At 39.9% G+C, this 14,663-nt stretch overlaps 1 protein-coding gene across 2 annotated transcripts in view; it reads right to left on the bottom strand.

The window, feature by feature from the left end:
• Positions 1-1,966: 1,966 nt before the first annotated feature.
• The window catches only part of LOC122627373 (aristaless-related homeobox protein-like), a 25,914-nt gene continuing 13,217 nt past the window's right edge, over positions 1,967-14,663 (bottom strand). The window contains exons 1-4 of one of the 2 annotated variants that reach the window (XM_043808462.1): positions 12,824-13,065; positions 7,224-7,489; positions 3,494-3,581; positions 1,967-2,522 (exon numbers count right to left, since the gene is read on the bottom strand). In XM_043808462.1, coding sequence (XP_043664397.1) covers positions 2,056-2,522; positions 3,494-3,581; positions 7,224-7,489; positions 12,824-12,896 — 894 coding nt within the window. In that variant the 5' untranslated portion in view covers positions 12,897-13,065 and the 3' untranslated portion in view covers positions 1,967-2,055. Of the gene's footprint in view, positions 2,523-3,493; positions 3,582-7,223; positions 7,490-12,823; positions 13,066-14,663 lie in introns of those variants that run through there. The other variant, XM_043808461.1, reaches the window with a different exon arrangement.

The raw sequence follows: 14,663 nt of genomic DNA, 5'->3' as shown, positions 1-14,663 counted from the left end.
ACTCGATCTCGGTGAAAGATAATACAGCACGATGATGATCGTCCTACGAGCAAGGTGCAGGTGTCGTCCAACGTCGATTGCGATGACGGTATACTACCACTAGTACTAGTACTATTACTACTACTGTTACTAGTACTACTACTACTACTACTACTACTACTACTACTACTACTACTACTACTACTACTACTACCACCACCACCACCACCACCACCTTCACCACTACTACTACTACTACTATTATTACCACTACTACTACTACTATTACTACTACTATTACTATTACTATTGCTCGTAATAGTGGTGGTGCAATAATCGTTGCCGAGCACGCGGTGTACGCTTCGAAGCCGACTCGAACCAGCGATAACGTTAATTCACGCGGCGCGAGAAGCGAAGCCACGTCGGTCGTCGTTACGACAGATAAATTTCCGATAACGCGAATAAATTGGCCCGATTGTAATTGCCATTGTGCGTGTTACCGGTATAAAGCTGGATGAGCTTCGTCCGTTCTTTTGGATCGACCCCTCTCTCTCTCTCTCTCTCTCTCTCTCTCTGTCTCTCTCTCTTTCGGTTAGATAGCGAGGGTGGAAAAAAGAGAGAGAGAGAGAGAGAGATAAAAGAGTGGGGACACACCGATCGAACGACATCACCAACGACGTTTACACGAAGACTCGTGGGAACGTGGTCCTCGCACAAACGTGTGCCCCTACCCAGTTCATCGCCATACTACGAAATCGTGGGGACAATCCGGAATTCAGGAAATTGTCGTAATGACGGGGCCGAAACGAGGCCGGCTATAAAATCCTTCTATGATTAATGACGCGGAAACGATTTTGCCGTGTCCGTTTTCGACGAGAATCACATAAGAAAATGAAGGTATCGTTCGAGAACATACGTACATATACATGTCCCAGAACCAAAAGCTATGATCTTCGGCGATCTGATTTTGAAATTGTTATTGGATGTGGATTTTTCTTTTTTTCTTTCCCCCGCCCCCCTTTCTCTTCTTTTTTTTTTACTCGATGTATTTTTTTCTCTTCTTTCTTTTCTTTTTTTTTTTTTTTCTTTTTATTTTTAGTAGCGTACGGCACGTAATCCTCACAGGAGAAACAATTGGTTAAAGGGAAAGGAAAAAATGGTAATTACCCCTCTGGTTGTGACACGAAGGAAGCATAAACGATGTTAAAAAGAGTAGAGATACAACGATTGATATTATCTGTCTCATATATTTTTTAACATAATCGGTTACCTACATATTTACATAAAGAAAACCATCATCGTTTTCGAAGTTGCACGCGTACTACATAATATTATCACACAGGTGTGTACTTTTTAAAAAAACGGACTCCGTCCTCCCCCATGATCCGCAATGAGATTTATTTCGTGCGTTCGTTCCTCTGTGTCCTCGTCTTTATTCCACTTTTTTTTCTTTTTCTTTTCTTTTTCTTTTTTTTTTTTTTTTTTTTTTTTCCTTCCATTTCTTTCGTCTCTCGTTTGCTTTATTAAACGATCGGTCTCTATAAACGACGCAACGCTCTAGGAGCGAATCGCGTGTTTTCTACGTGTTTACATTTACACTTTGTAGGTACATACGTGTGTCCCAATTAACGCGACACCAAGCAGTCTTGCATGCGCACGATATCGACTACATATCTCTATGATATCGACATATGCAAAAGGAGCACGGCGACGCGGACATCAACGACGGCTGGATTGCGTCCAAGTAAAAGTTTGCGCGGGCACGTCTTCGACATTGGTACATGTATACATGTTATATGTATATATGTTACGGATTGTCCATTTTGGAAATATGATGATTCCTTTCTTTGTGACTGTTTACTCTTCCATCGTATTGGACTCATCGTTCTAATCAATCACAGCTGTTATTTTTTTCTTTTTTTTTTTTCATTCTTTTCTTTCATTCCTTCTCTCTCTCTCTCTCTCTCTCTCTCTTTCGCCCTCTCTCTCTCTCTTTCCTTCTCTTTTTTTTTATTCCCAGTCATCGAACGGTAACCATCAAGAAAAAAAGAACAACTCATTCTCCTAACTCGTTCATTAATTATCTGCCTTACGTAAAACTTCTTCAGCCTTCACTCTGAGAACTTCCGCGCTTTGTCTTCTCATTTCATCGTCCGACGACGCTGAGTCCTCCTCCTTCTCGTGTTTCGAGCTTAAATTTTGCGGTAAGTTCTGTACTCCAAGATTCAATGGATGTCCGTGCAAATGATTCCCCAAGGTATGACCATTGACGTTGCTATGATTGAGAGAAGAAGCTCCTGGATTTAGACCTACAGGTAATACTGTGCTTAAAGACGCCAAATTCTGTGGTAAAGGTAGGCCTATATACTGCGAAAGAATCGCGTGCAACGGTGGTAATTTCGGTGCGCTTGCTGGCCACGGGGGTGGGAAAACCGGTGGTATGAACCACGGAAAGGCGCCACTCGGTGGACCCGATGGATCCGCACCTGGTACACCACCGGCCGATTGGAGTAGACGTGCATGTAGGGACAGCTCGTTCACACCTGCAATCATACGGTACCACCACGTTTTTTCTTTTTTTTTCTTTTTCTCTTTAAAATTTTTTCTTTTTTTCTTACTCTTTGCTTTTTGTTCTTATACGTATGCCGCTTTTATTATTCACTCATCCATTTTTCTCTAAAGCAAAACTTAAACGAGACAATTAATTGGAAACAATATAAAAAAAAAAAAAAAAAATTGAGTTTATTCATAAGCATCGATCGATCTCACGTTTGTTCCTTTTTCCCGTTTCCTATCTTTTTCTTTTTCTTCTTTTCTTTCCTATTCTTTTCTCTATTTTCTCTCCCTCATAGCAAATGCAGAAACATGATCACGTTGTTCGAATACTACACGATTTATGAAAAATTAACCGACCTTTACTTCCGTCGAACGTCGAACCGTCAACCGTCTTGCAGATCGGATTCCACGCAACGGTCGACGCTACGAGGGACACTGAAATTATATGTAATTATCACCGATTGCATCTACCCTTTTGACTACACTCCTCCCTCTCTCTTTCTCTCTCTCTCTCTCTCTCTCTCTCTCTCTCTCTCTCTCTCTCTCCCTCTCTAGCTATAATCGCAATAACTCGGACAACGTCGATCGACGCGACGTATCGTATTCGAAAACTCGAATCGTTTCAAATCTAATACGTTTCCACGTAATCAGAAGAAAGAGAAAACGTAAGACGGATAATTTTGATTAGAATAATTGTCTCGTGGAATTTATCTTTACAAGCATTCTACTTGGAGTTTATCGGACAGAGAAAATTTAATTACTGTCGAGCGAACGTAATTATTTTTTTCTCCGTACGATACACCGCTTCTCTTTCGCGATCAGAAAGAAAGAAAGAAAGAAAAAAGAAAGAAAGAAAGAAAGAGAAAAAAGAAAAACACGGACCAGGAAGGAGTTAGATGGGAACGGGAGTTGGGTAAGTTGAAGGAAATATAATGAGATAATTATCGAGACGACTTACCCCCTTGCTCGACGTGCATAAAGCTTGTATCCCTTCCGAGAGCTTTTTCCTTCTTACGCCATTTAGCTCGACGATTTTGGAACCATACCTGGAAATGAAACGGTCGGTAGATAATTTTCACTTTTATAAATGAACGAATCAAGTGAGCTTGACTTATGACGAATGAATTAAATTCGTTTTTACTATATGATATTTATATCAGTTAAAACTTCTTCATATCTCTCGCTCTTCTTACTCTATATTTCTAACAGCGTTATTCGTTAATATTCATTAGCGAGAGTTTTAAAAAGAAATCACTCATAAGCATTTAAAGGCAGCTCGTAATTCGCTTCCATTAAAAAAAAAAAAAAAAATAGAGAGGAAGAGAGAGAGAGAGAGAGACAGAGAGAAAGAATAGAGAAAAAGAGGAAAGAAAAAAAAAGAAAACATAACGAAAAAGAGGGAACGTCGATCTTCAACTCAACTTTATCCTCATTAAATCAAGAGAGAAAAAGAGAGAGAGAGCGAGAAAGAGAGAGAGATATCAGGTTTGAAAAATATCTCTCAACGAGAACGTGTCTCATTCTCTCTTTCCTCTCTCGTACGAACGAAAAAAAAAAAAAAGAAATAAAAAAAGAAAAGAACGGAATACAAAATAGAAAGGCGACGTATTCGTATTCGAGATTCGATTTAGCCAGTCTTACTAGGTCGTTTTCAACGATTAAATCCTATACCCTACAATGCGAGAGGGAGAAGATCTTTCTTTTAGAAATCGTCCTTCTCTCTTTCAGAAAGAGAAAACTAAACTGGGAAGCGTATGAGAACCTTCGGCCGCGCGTATCAGAGCACCCAACAAAAGCTCGGCTCTCGAGGTTGATTAAGCTAATTGTTAACAATTATCCTGATTTCCTCCGGACCCCCGAGTGGTAGCAGCAACCCCTGCCCTCTCTTTCGTTCTCTCTTTCTCTCTTTTTCTCTTTCTCTTTTTGTCTCTTTCACTCTTTCTTTTTCTCTTCGTCCCTCCCGCTGCTTCCCGTTCCCATATAAATGCTTTCGCTTTCCGCTCGAGTTGTTCGGATTTTTCGTGGGCATCGTCAGAGACCCACGACAGTAATAGCAACACAGCAATAGCGGCAGAAGCAACGACAGCATCGTCGGCCTGTTCGTTCGGCCTTTTCCACGTTTAACATGTTCCGTCCATTGTGTTCCACGGAAATTCAAAATGCTTCTGTTCTACCAACTGGGCTAATAATAGCTAACGAAGATCGTTTTCCAAATACATACATGAACGCTTTCATCTCCCTTAGATAACATTTAACATCGTTGGCAAGTAATTAACGTAATAATTAATATTATTTAGTAAAGATTTATCAAAGATATTTACGATAGGGATACTTTGATACCGTTATTATTATTATTCTTATTGTCATTATTATTATTATTATTATTATTATTATTATTATTATTCTTGTTGTTGTTGTTGTTATTTGGAATTTAATTTTGGATCAATGAAAGATGCTTGAAAGGGCGCAAGTAAGTAAGTAGAAGCACGAAAGGATTACTATCTGAGAAAGGAGAAAGTGCACGCTTACCAGCGAGGAAAGAGGCAAGAGGTAGAGGGTAAGGTCGACGGTAAGAAAGAGAGAGAGAGAGAGAGAGAGAGAGAGAGAGAGGAGAGAGAGAGAGAAGAGAGAAGCGTACGTCGGGAGAGGTCGGGACAGGAAATTCAATTGCCTAATTGCTGTTAATTATTTAATCGCTCCTGAATACCCTCTAACGCCTAAGTGCTCGCAAACCTTGCAGCGCGTCGTTTAACCGACCCACCGTCAACTCGAAAGTTTAAATCGCCGGCTCGTCTCGAAAACTTTCACCGTCGTGACGCCGTTACCCTTGTCGCCGGCGGCGGCGTCGACGGCGACGGGGACGACGGCAGCAGAGACGTCATGCTCTCGCTTCTGTTCGCCCACCATCGCGACAAAGAGTATACAACATTTTTCAATTAGAATCAAATTCGATTTAAGACTTCGATTTAAGATTTTTCAGTGAAGAAGTCTTTGAGGATGATTAAAAACAAGGAAAAAAAGAAAGGAAAGGAAAAATGAGAAAAGTAAAAAAGAAGAAGAAATACATAAATGAATAAATAAATAAATGAGAAAACTAAATAATCGATAAATGAATGAAGGAACGAGGAGTAGTAGAGGGGAATGAAAGAATACCACGTGAGAATTTGAAAAAGTATTTAAAAAAGAAAAAAAAAGTTTACGTATTCGAAAAGAGAAACGAACGATTAGCACGACGAAGACGACGACGACGCTGACGAGAACGAGGACGAGGACGAGGACGAAGACGAGGACGAGATAGTGTACGATCTTTACACGTTTATGTATCTCGCAGAACGATACATCGACGAGACGTTAATACCGAAAAATGGGGTAATTTTGCATCGAGAATCGACGTGGCGGTTAACGCTGGTGATGGTGACGGCTGTACTGGTTCTGCTAGGTACATAGATAGCTAGATAGGAAGAGATGGATTCGGCTGCTGTAGGAGGATAGGGTACGCGTGGGTGGACGAATTGGAGGAAGGGAAAAAGGGGGGTAGTCGGAGCGCAGGATTTCCTAGATTGAAATAAAGTGGCCGTGGCACCACTGCGCCGCGGCGGATCATTTAGCGGTTTTGTCGAGCGACGGCCAATTGCTGGCATTGTCGCTTGGCTGTACCACAATGGGCCAATCGGAATGCTCTCTGTCTCTTTTCAGCTCCGCGCCACCCTTCGACGACGGTTCCCATCCAACCCTCTCTCCCTTTCTCTCTCTCTCTTTCTCTTTCTCTTTCTCTTTCTCTTTCTCTCGTACACGCTCTCACTCTTCGTTGCACATCTCTCGATTCTCTTTTCCCTCCCCTCCTACCAACCACCCTCCCTCCCATCCTCTTTCGTCTTCCTCTCCTTCTCACTGACTACTTCTCCGCGACGTGTGTAAGGGTGTCGGAATAGTCGAGCTAATCGAGTAACCGATTTCCGTTCATGAAAAAGCGGCCGATACTCGAGCAAGGACGATCGATCGCAAGAGACGTTGAAAAATGTATTATATAAAATAGCCGATTGGATGAATACTTTCATCAATGAGTGATTCCTAACTTTTTTTTTCTTTTATATATGGATGTGTATATATATATATATATATAGGTTTTTCTTTTTTCTTTTTTTTGTTTTTAGTTTCCAAAGGAAGATACCATCTCTTTTTATTATATGTTCCTTAATAATTTTCCCACTCAAATTGGAAATTTCTTGTTGATAACAGTTATTATTTTTAGTTGGAAGGAATTGAAATTCTCTCTCTCTCTCTCTCTCTCTCTCTCTCTCTCTCTCTCTCCCTTTCTCTCTCTCTCTTTAGGAATAGTTAGCTCGATGAACGCGTCTTGGGTGCGAAATTGCAAACGTCGAACAGTGGCGGCAGATTTTCGGGACAATGGCGTGTAATTAGTTGAGTGGCCCTAACAGCGCGTTCGCGAGGATTCTGACTTAAATGCGTACTCCTACGGATACTTCAACGATCAGCTTGTCGAATGTCAAGCAGGATGAATTTGGTAATGCTGCGAGAAGCGATTCATCCTTAAACGTCTTATCAAAAGGGACCGAAACGAAATATGTATTTCGTCGTTGAAATCGTACGTTGAAAAGAAAAAAAAAGAAATCTTGATCTTTCTTTTCCTTCTTTCTTTTTTTTTTCTTTTTTCTTTTTTCTCTCACCTGAACTCTAGCTTCGGAAAGATCCAAACGCATCGCCAGTTCCTCTCTGGTGAAAACATCCGGATATTGCGTCTTTCCAAAGGCGTTTTCCAGCTCGTGCAGCTGATAAGTAGTGAAGGTTGTCCTCGACCTTCGAACCTTTCGTGGCCTGTCGGACTCACCGAGATTCAACGAGTCGTGAAGACCGTCGCTCATCTGATGATCGCTCAGATGTCCCAGCTCGGTGTCGCCATTATCGCCGACGGTATCCGAGGACGTCGCATGATCTGTAACGAACATGTAAATCCAAAGAGTGTTTTCAATCGACTTATCCAAAAAAAAAAAAGAAAAAAGATAAAAAAAAAACAGAAAGAAAAAAAAAGAAAAGAAAAAGTTAGAAGGAAAGAAACGTTGTCGATTCGTGCTCGTACGACACCTTACGTGCCGCACAGAAGAAATTTTTATTTGAAGGGCCGATCGGTCGGGTGTCGGGGTACGTTGAAAGGGGGTTAGGAAAGAGCAAAAAGGGGTGATATATCAAATGATGAAAAGCCTTCGATACTTGAAGCATCGAATGAGAGAGGGAAAAGAGAACAAGAGAGCAAAAGAGAGAGGATGGAGGCGATTAAGCAAAATCGTCCACGCTACCAAAACGAAATTGACGTTTCGTTGATATACGATGAAGTAGAAACGGGGAGAAGGGATGGTGCGGGCGCAATTTCATTTTTAAGCCGCACCAGCGACTGGTCCCGATATATTCGATACGCTCGATGACGTCCGATCGGCGGATTTGCCAATTTTTAAGCCTCGTTTGCCGCTTCATTTTTTTATATCCGTACTTTTTATATATATAGTACATATATATATGTATGTATACGTACTATGTATATATTGCATATATATACACACATACAAATATACGAAAGCATACGCACGGAGGGATCGAAAGTGGACGAGAGAAAGAGAAAAACAGAGAGAGAGAGAGAGAGAGAGAGAGAGAGAGACGTACGCGTACACTTTTGCGCACGAAACGAGGGATCGATATATGCATAGAGATTATTCCTATGTACCGCGTCAGTACTTAAAAATCGTTGCTGTCAGTGATTAGTAAATATCGAGAGAACACGACGCACCCCACGGCCTTCGTTACGCCCTCGCACCCCGGTACAAGCGGCCGTTTCTATCCGGTCCTTCGATCCACCCCTCTCTCTCTCTCTCTTTCTCTCTTTCTCTCTCTCTCTCTCTCTCTCTCTGTCTCTCTTTTTGCATTCTTCATCTCTCTTTCCTTTTCTCTCTCTCTTTCTCTCTCTGTCTCTCTATTTCTCTCTCTCTCTCTCTCTCTCTCTCTCTTTCTCATTCTTTCTATCCTTCCACGAGCAACGACAAGAGTTTAAAACCCCATTAGGGCAAACTACACGCATAGCCTATAGGTAGAATTCCCTTCCACTTGCTCCAAGAGGCGAGAAGTCGTATGAGCACACATGCCAGCTCCTCGACTACTCAGAGAATCGAGTTCGAGGGTGTCGAATCGTTACGAACACGGATCTACACGTATTTGCGAGATAGGAATTAAGGGGTGCCGATTAATCGGCTTCTAAGTTCTTTTGATCTTTGCGAAGACTTTCTCTTCAAGAGTGTACCAATACTCGTAGATTATTTATTGTTGTATATCTGCGACTCTTTTTTCCTTTCTTTTCTCTTTCCATTTTTTTCCTCTGCAGTTCTCTTCCGCGACATAGAAACTCGTTGCGATCGATCGAAAACAATGTAAGATTATCGTTAATACTTATCAGGAGAAAGAAATAATATCGTAAGAGACTCGTTAGAGAAATCGAAAAGTTGATAGAAAAAAAGATACAAGACGATACTTCGTCGTAAGTTATTTTTTGATCATCGCGTACGATCGTAAATTGACGAAGTATTATACATTGAAACATCCACCCCCGCTCACAACTCTTTTGAAGGCGTATATCTTACATATACCATGTTCAATCGCCTCCAACCCTCTTTACGACGTCGACCATTATCGCGGATATTACCTGGTACGTTTTCTACGACGTTTATTATAAATTATCGAAGGCTTTAACTCGATAAGCGGATCGCCTCGTTATCGAGGATCCCCGATAAGGCTTGGAAAATTAACGAATCGTGCGTTTTATAAGAATGGAACGTGAAACGAGTGTTGAACGACGTACTACTATAATACGTTATTAAAAGCGTACTATATCGGAGATCACAGAAGATCAAAATCTGACATAATGATCAAGCTCACGTATCACCCACGCGAGAGAAAAAGAAAGAGAGAAAGATTTTATATGAAATTTATTATTCGAAATTTATAAAAATATTTTGAATTATTTTTATTTATAGATCAATCTTTCCAATCGTTTGACGATCGTATATCATCTCGAAATGAAATATTTCACTTATGAAAAGAAACATAGAAAATTGTTTCAACTTTTGAAAAACGTTCATTAAATTCGTTCGAGAGGTACGCACTTATATGTATATCTTTTATCGTATATCGTATCGACACGTTATGGATTATAACAATTACGCTCGCTGATTAGAGTAGTTATTCCTACTTCGAACTTTTTCAAAACTTTTTCTTTTTATTTCTATTCTTCTTCTTTTTTTTTTTATCCTTTTTTTTGCAACCACTGAAAATTCAAAGAGCCCGTTAATGAGCGGGCTCTTCTACTTCACCATCTAATTCGCTTTCTCATGGACTAATTAGGGTATTTATTACTCGTGCGTAATAATGCTAATCCTTCTTTTCGATCCCGCCGTAACCAATTGAGATAGCTTGCGATGAGCCGGACTTTAAAATCGGTGTGCGTGTACTCACTCGCACGTAAGCGAGAAGAGTACGAGCGAGACAAGAACAGACAAATAGAGCTAAAACGAGAGAGAGAAAGAGAAGGAGAGAGAGAAACAGATAGCACTACATGCACACGTATAAACACACCTTCGACGTAATCGCACTCACATATACGCAGCAAACACCGTGAGGCTAATCCAAGTTGAATAGAGAGATTTTAATGTTTTTATGCTAGAACACAATGGGGTACCCACTTGATGCCTAGCTCTCTATTGCTTTCTATTAAATCTACGAGCGGTTCGATAGTCTGTGGCAGGGGGTGGCTAAAAATAAGAAGGGAATACAGAGAGCAACAGAGAGAAAGAGAGAGAAAAAGAAAGAGAAAGAGAGAGACGATCGATCATTCCGCTAAATTAAAAATTTATTTACCGTGGCAAGTGACCACATGGCCGATGCTTATCGTTGCAGCGATCCTTGAAAAAAAAAAAAAAAAAAAAAAGAAGAAGAAAGAAAGAAAAAAAAAGTAAAAAAAAACAAGTGCATCGACCGATTCTTTGACAATGCATCTCGTACATAAGGATTATAAAAGGGTGATAGTGGTAAGTATATATTTTGATAAAATACTTCAATCGCCAATTATTATCCATTTATATGCATAGTATATATGTATTTATATGTATAGATATATTTAAATGTTTTCAATTATATCTAAATCATGTTTGATGATTTCTCCCCAATACGTTCGATTAAATGATCAAGGCTGACAAATTAAAATCGTTTTACTGCTAATTCAACGCACGAACGGGGAACTATAAAAAGTAACAAACGTTCGGAAAGCACGAGCACGCACTCTCGTTTTGGACCTTTCCTGTGCTGGAATATATACATATCTATAGATATATGTATGTATGTATGTATGTATGTATGTATGCATGTATGTACGTATGTATATATGTACGTACTACGTTCATAGAAAATGTTCAACGCTCGAAGTAATTACGACTACATAGTTCGTAATTTGACGCCGATCGAGGTATCCATTAATTTTATATTTAAACGAATTTAACGTGCCACATTTTGCGACGACTCCATATGTAAATTACGAGGAGTTCGTGACGATATTAGAATAATAGATATGTATTTATAGATAAGTATGAAAAATAGCTCCTTCGATATTAAATTATTTCAAATGTCTTGTTTAACTTTCATTTCCTCCGTCGAATGATATAAAAGAAAATTTGATTACGGCAAACTCGATGGTCAACTCACGTATACATACGAACCTCACGTACAGATATATATATATATACCCCACGCACGCACGTACACACACACACACACATATATACGTATACAGAATCACGCTCTCATGTTCAAGCTCATACAAACACCTATGGTCAAACCGACTAATATATTCGTAGGTTGGAGGGATCATGCAACGATGGACATCGACGTTGGCAACTGCTTTAATTACAATGGATAGCAGTACAGGTGAGATCCGCAACGTTACCGCGATTTCTACCACAATCGAGCAGAACTAATATCCACTGAGCCTACGTTCAATGGACATTGATAACGTGTCCCGGAAGTCGAACATCAAGCTAGATAGAGATAGAGAGATAGATAGATAGTTAGAGAGAAAGAGAGAGAGAGAGAGAAGGATAGAGAGAAGCTCATTGATGCAATAATTAGGTGGTAACACCGAGTTAAACACGTGTTCCTCGAAAGGACATCAATCTTTACGATTTCTCCCTCTCCAAATCACCCTATTCGGATTACAAACAATTTGAGGAATGAAGAAAGCTTTGTATTCACCAGAAGATCTAAGTACATAGTTGTATTATCTCATAATACCTACGATCGAAAAGATTACCAAACCTTCCGATACAATAATATCACATAAATGAAATAAAACGTTTAGGGTTTAAGGATTACTCTAATTGGCATGTCGTCTAATATAAAAGAAAAAATATTTTTCCATCGATCTGAAAAATCTATAGATCGATCGATCGATCGATCGAAATGAAAACGCACGTGCATACATATACACATATTGTCGTACTTTAGTTTATTATAAATTTAAACTTACAATTGATTTGTATACATGTTACTTTGACTTTGAAAAAAATGTTTGCGTGACGTAACGCGTTTCATAAATCCACATTACATAGGTACCTACATAGATGGTTGCCAGAGATTCGCGTAACAGCGACGACCTAATTATGTTACCGTCGGCTTTTTACAAAGACTAGTGACAATTTAAGCTTTCGCGTGCGTGCGCTTCGGAGATCGCGCATTATTCTCAATGTAACTTGCGTGCAAAGGTAACACGATGCCATTAGCCGTGAATCGAGATCGACGATCGACCTATCGATCGTTGCTCGTTGCGTCGACGGAAAAGACCTTCGCGTATAGATCGTCCGAATGGATCTCGACTCGGCCGATCACGTGACTCTACATAGAGACTCAATTACACGTTCATCATCGTTCATCAACATCGATTTGCGTTTGATATAATGAATTGATGAGAAACGCGATTTCGCCGATCTTTCATCTTTTTCTTTTCTTTCTTCTTATTGCTTTAATAATAAATTAACAATCATTTTCTTAAGAAACAAAACAAATTTCGATCGTATCGCTTCGCGGTAAAGATCATGCACAAAAATTTATGAAATTTACTGGAATTACTGGGATATTTCAACAAAAAAAAAAAAAAAAGAAAAGAAAAGAAAGAAAGAAATCACGAAAAAGAAAAGAAAAACGGAAAAGATAAAGAAGAAAAAAGGGAAAGAAATCGTACCTTCGTCCTTGCCGTGGCCCAAAATTTGATCGATGCTATAAACGTTCTTCTTCTGATTATAAGTTTGCGCCATAATCACCGAAGAGGATTTACTCGTGCGATGAAAACGTCAATCTATCTTCCAAGACAGATGGATCCCCTCACACGTGGATTGTCCTCTTCTTTTCAAAACGCAAAACTTGTTGATTGACGTAAAAAAGAAGCAGAAAAAGAAAAGGAAAAAAGAGAGAGAGAGAGAGAGAGAGAGAGAGAGAAGAAATCACGAATCTCACTGTCGACGGATAATTCAAGTTCACAGGTTTTATTTTAATGTCCTTCCTCCTCTTCGCCGCACACGTATTCGCCGCGGTAAAAATTGAATTTCCCGCTTTCTTTTCGATACTTTACTACATACAAAACGTACGAATTGTACCTTACGTACATTTGTATCTACGTGACGTTACTCAATGGGAAACGATCAGACCGAAAGGTGGATGAATAAATCGATCGATTTGCTTTCGAAAAAGCAAAAAAGAAAAGAGGGAAAGTAAGGAAAATAATAAATGAAAAATGAGAAATAAAAAAAAAATAAAAGGAACAGGTGGAGAATAAAAGGGAGAGACGGACGGAGAGAACGAATGTGTAAGAAAGAGAGAAATTTAGAGAGAAAAAGAGAGAACGTGAGTGAGTGAGTGAGAGAAAGAGAGAGTCAAAGATCGTTCCGATGCTCGACGCGACTCTCCACCTTCCAAAGAAAATGCGTCAATCGACGGCGCACCACCAACTGGCTCGTCGGACATGAAAGCAGCCCTTAATATCGCGTACACCCGCCCCACCTCGCAACCCCTAACACCGCCATATTAGCCCCTCGGCCAATGAGGGTGCGCGCTTTTCACCCAAAGCCACCCCGTTGTCGGGGGTTGAATGAGGCCTGGGCGGGGAATATTTTGCCCTTTCCGCGTAAATCCCCGGATTTTTTCTACCTTCTCTTTCCCTCTCCACTTTCCCCTTCTCTCTCTCTCTCTCTCTCTCTCTCTTTCTCTCTCTCACTTTTCCCCTTCTCCTCCTCCTATCTGGAAAATCGTCTTTCTCTATTCTCCATACGCTACTATCTTCCTCTCTTTCTCTATCTTCGATCCACCCACAACGTTTTCTCTCTTCTTTCTTTCTCCCTCTCCCTCTCTCTCTCTCTCTCTCTCTCTCTCTCTCTCTCTCTCTCTCCTTACTCCTTCTACGTACGTATGTTCGTCTTCCTTTAACTTTCGTACCAATACTCGAAACATACCTTTCCTTTCTCTTTCCAACTTCACAACTTCTCTTCACCGATCGACAACGAGCTAAATTTCGGTGATCAACGATAATTCGCCACGATACTCTCTGAGAGTTTCGTTTCTCGAGGATCATCGCTCGTTCTATTCTTATTCCGATCGAAGTGTCTAGCACGAATCGAATATCTACCTCGTCGTCTCTCACCTTTCTCGTAGACACGAGTTTCTAATCTTTTTTTTTTTCTTTTTTTTTTTTGTTCGCTCCTTCTTTTCTTTTACTTGTTTCTTTTTTTTCTCCTTTTCTTCTTTTTTTTTTTTTTTTTTTTTTTAATTCGATTTTTAAGAAAAGTTTACTATTACAATCGAAAGAAGAAATACATAATCGCATGTTTTTCTATACGATGTTAGATGAAAAAAATTGTTTCGTTATTCGTCAAGCTAGTTCGCATCGCCAGACGTGTCCACGAACACGTGCTCTTTATATTACGGTATCTGGCAGCTGTCGAGATTAGATTAAATATAAATTTATTACGAGTTCCTATAATCGGTAATAAAAACTTATTATCGATTATAACACACGTGTATTGTCTTTT

This window comes from Vespula pensylvanica, chromosome 2 (assembly GCF_014466175.1).
Source record: "Vespula pensylvanica isolate Volc-1 chromosome 2, ASM1446617v1, whole genome shotgun sequence".
NCBI lineage: Eukaryota > Metazoa > Arthropoda > Insecta > Hymenoptera > Vespidae > Vespula > Vespula pensylvanica.
This window is presented reverse-complemented; position numbering and strand designations above follow the sequence as displayed.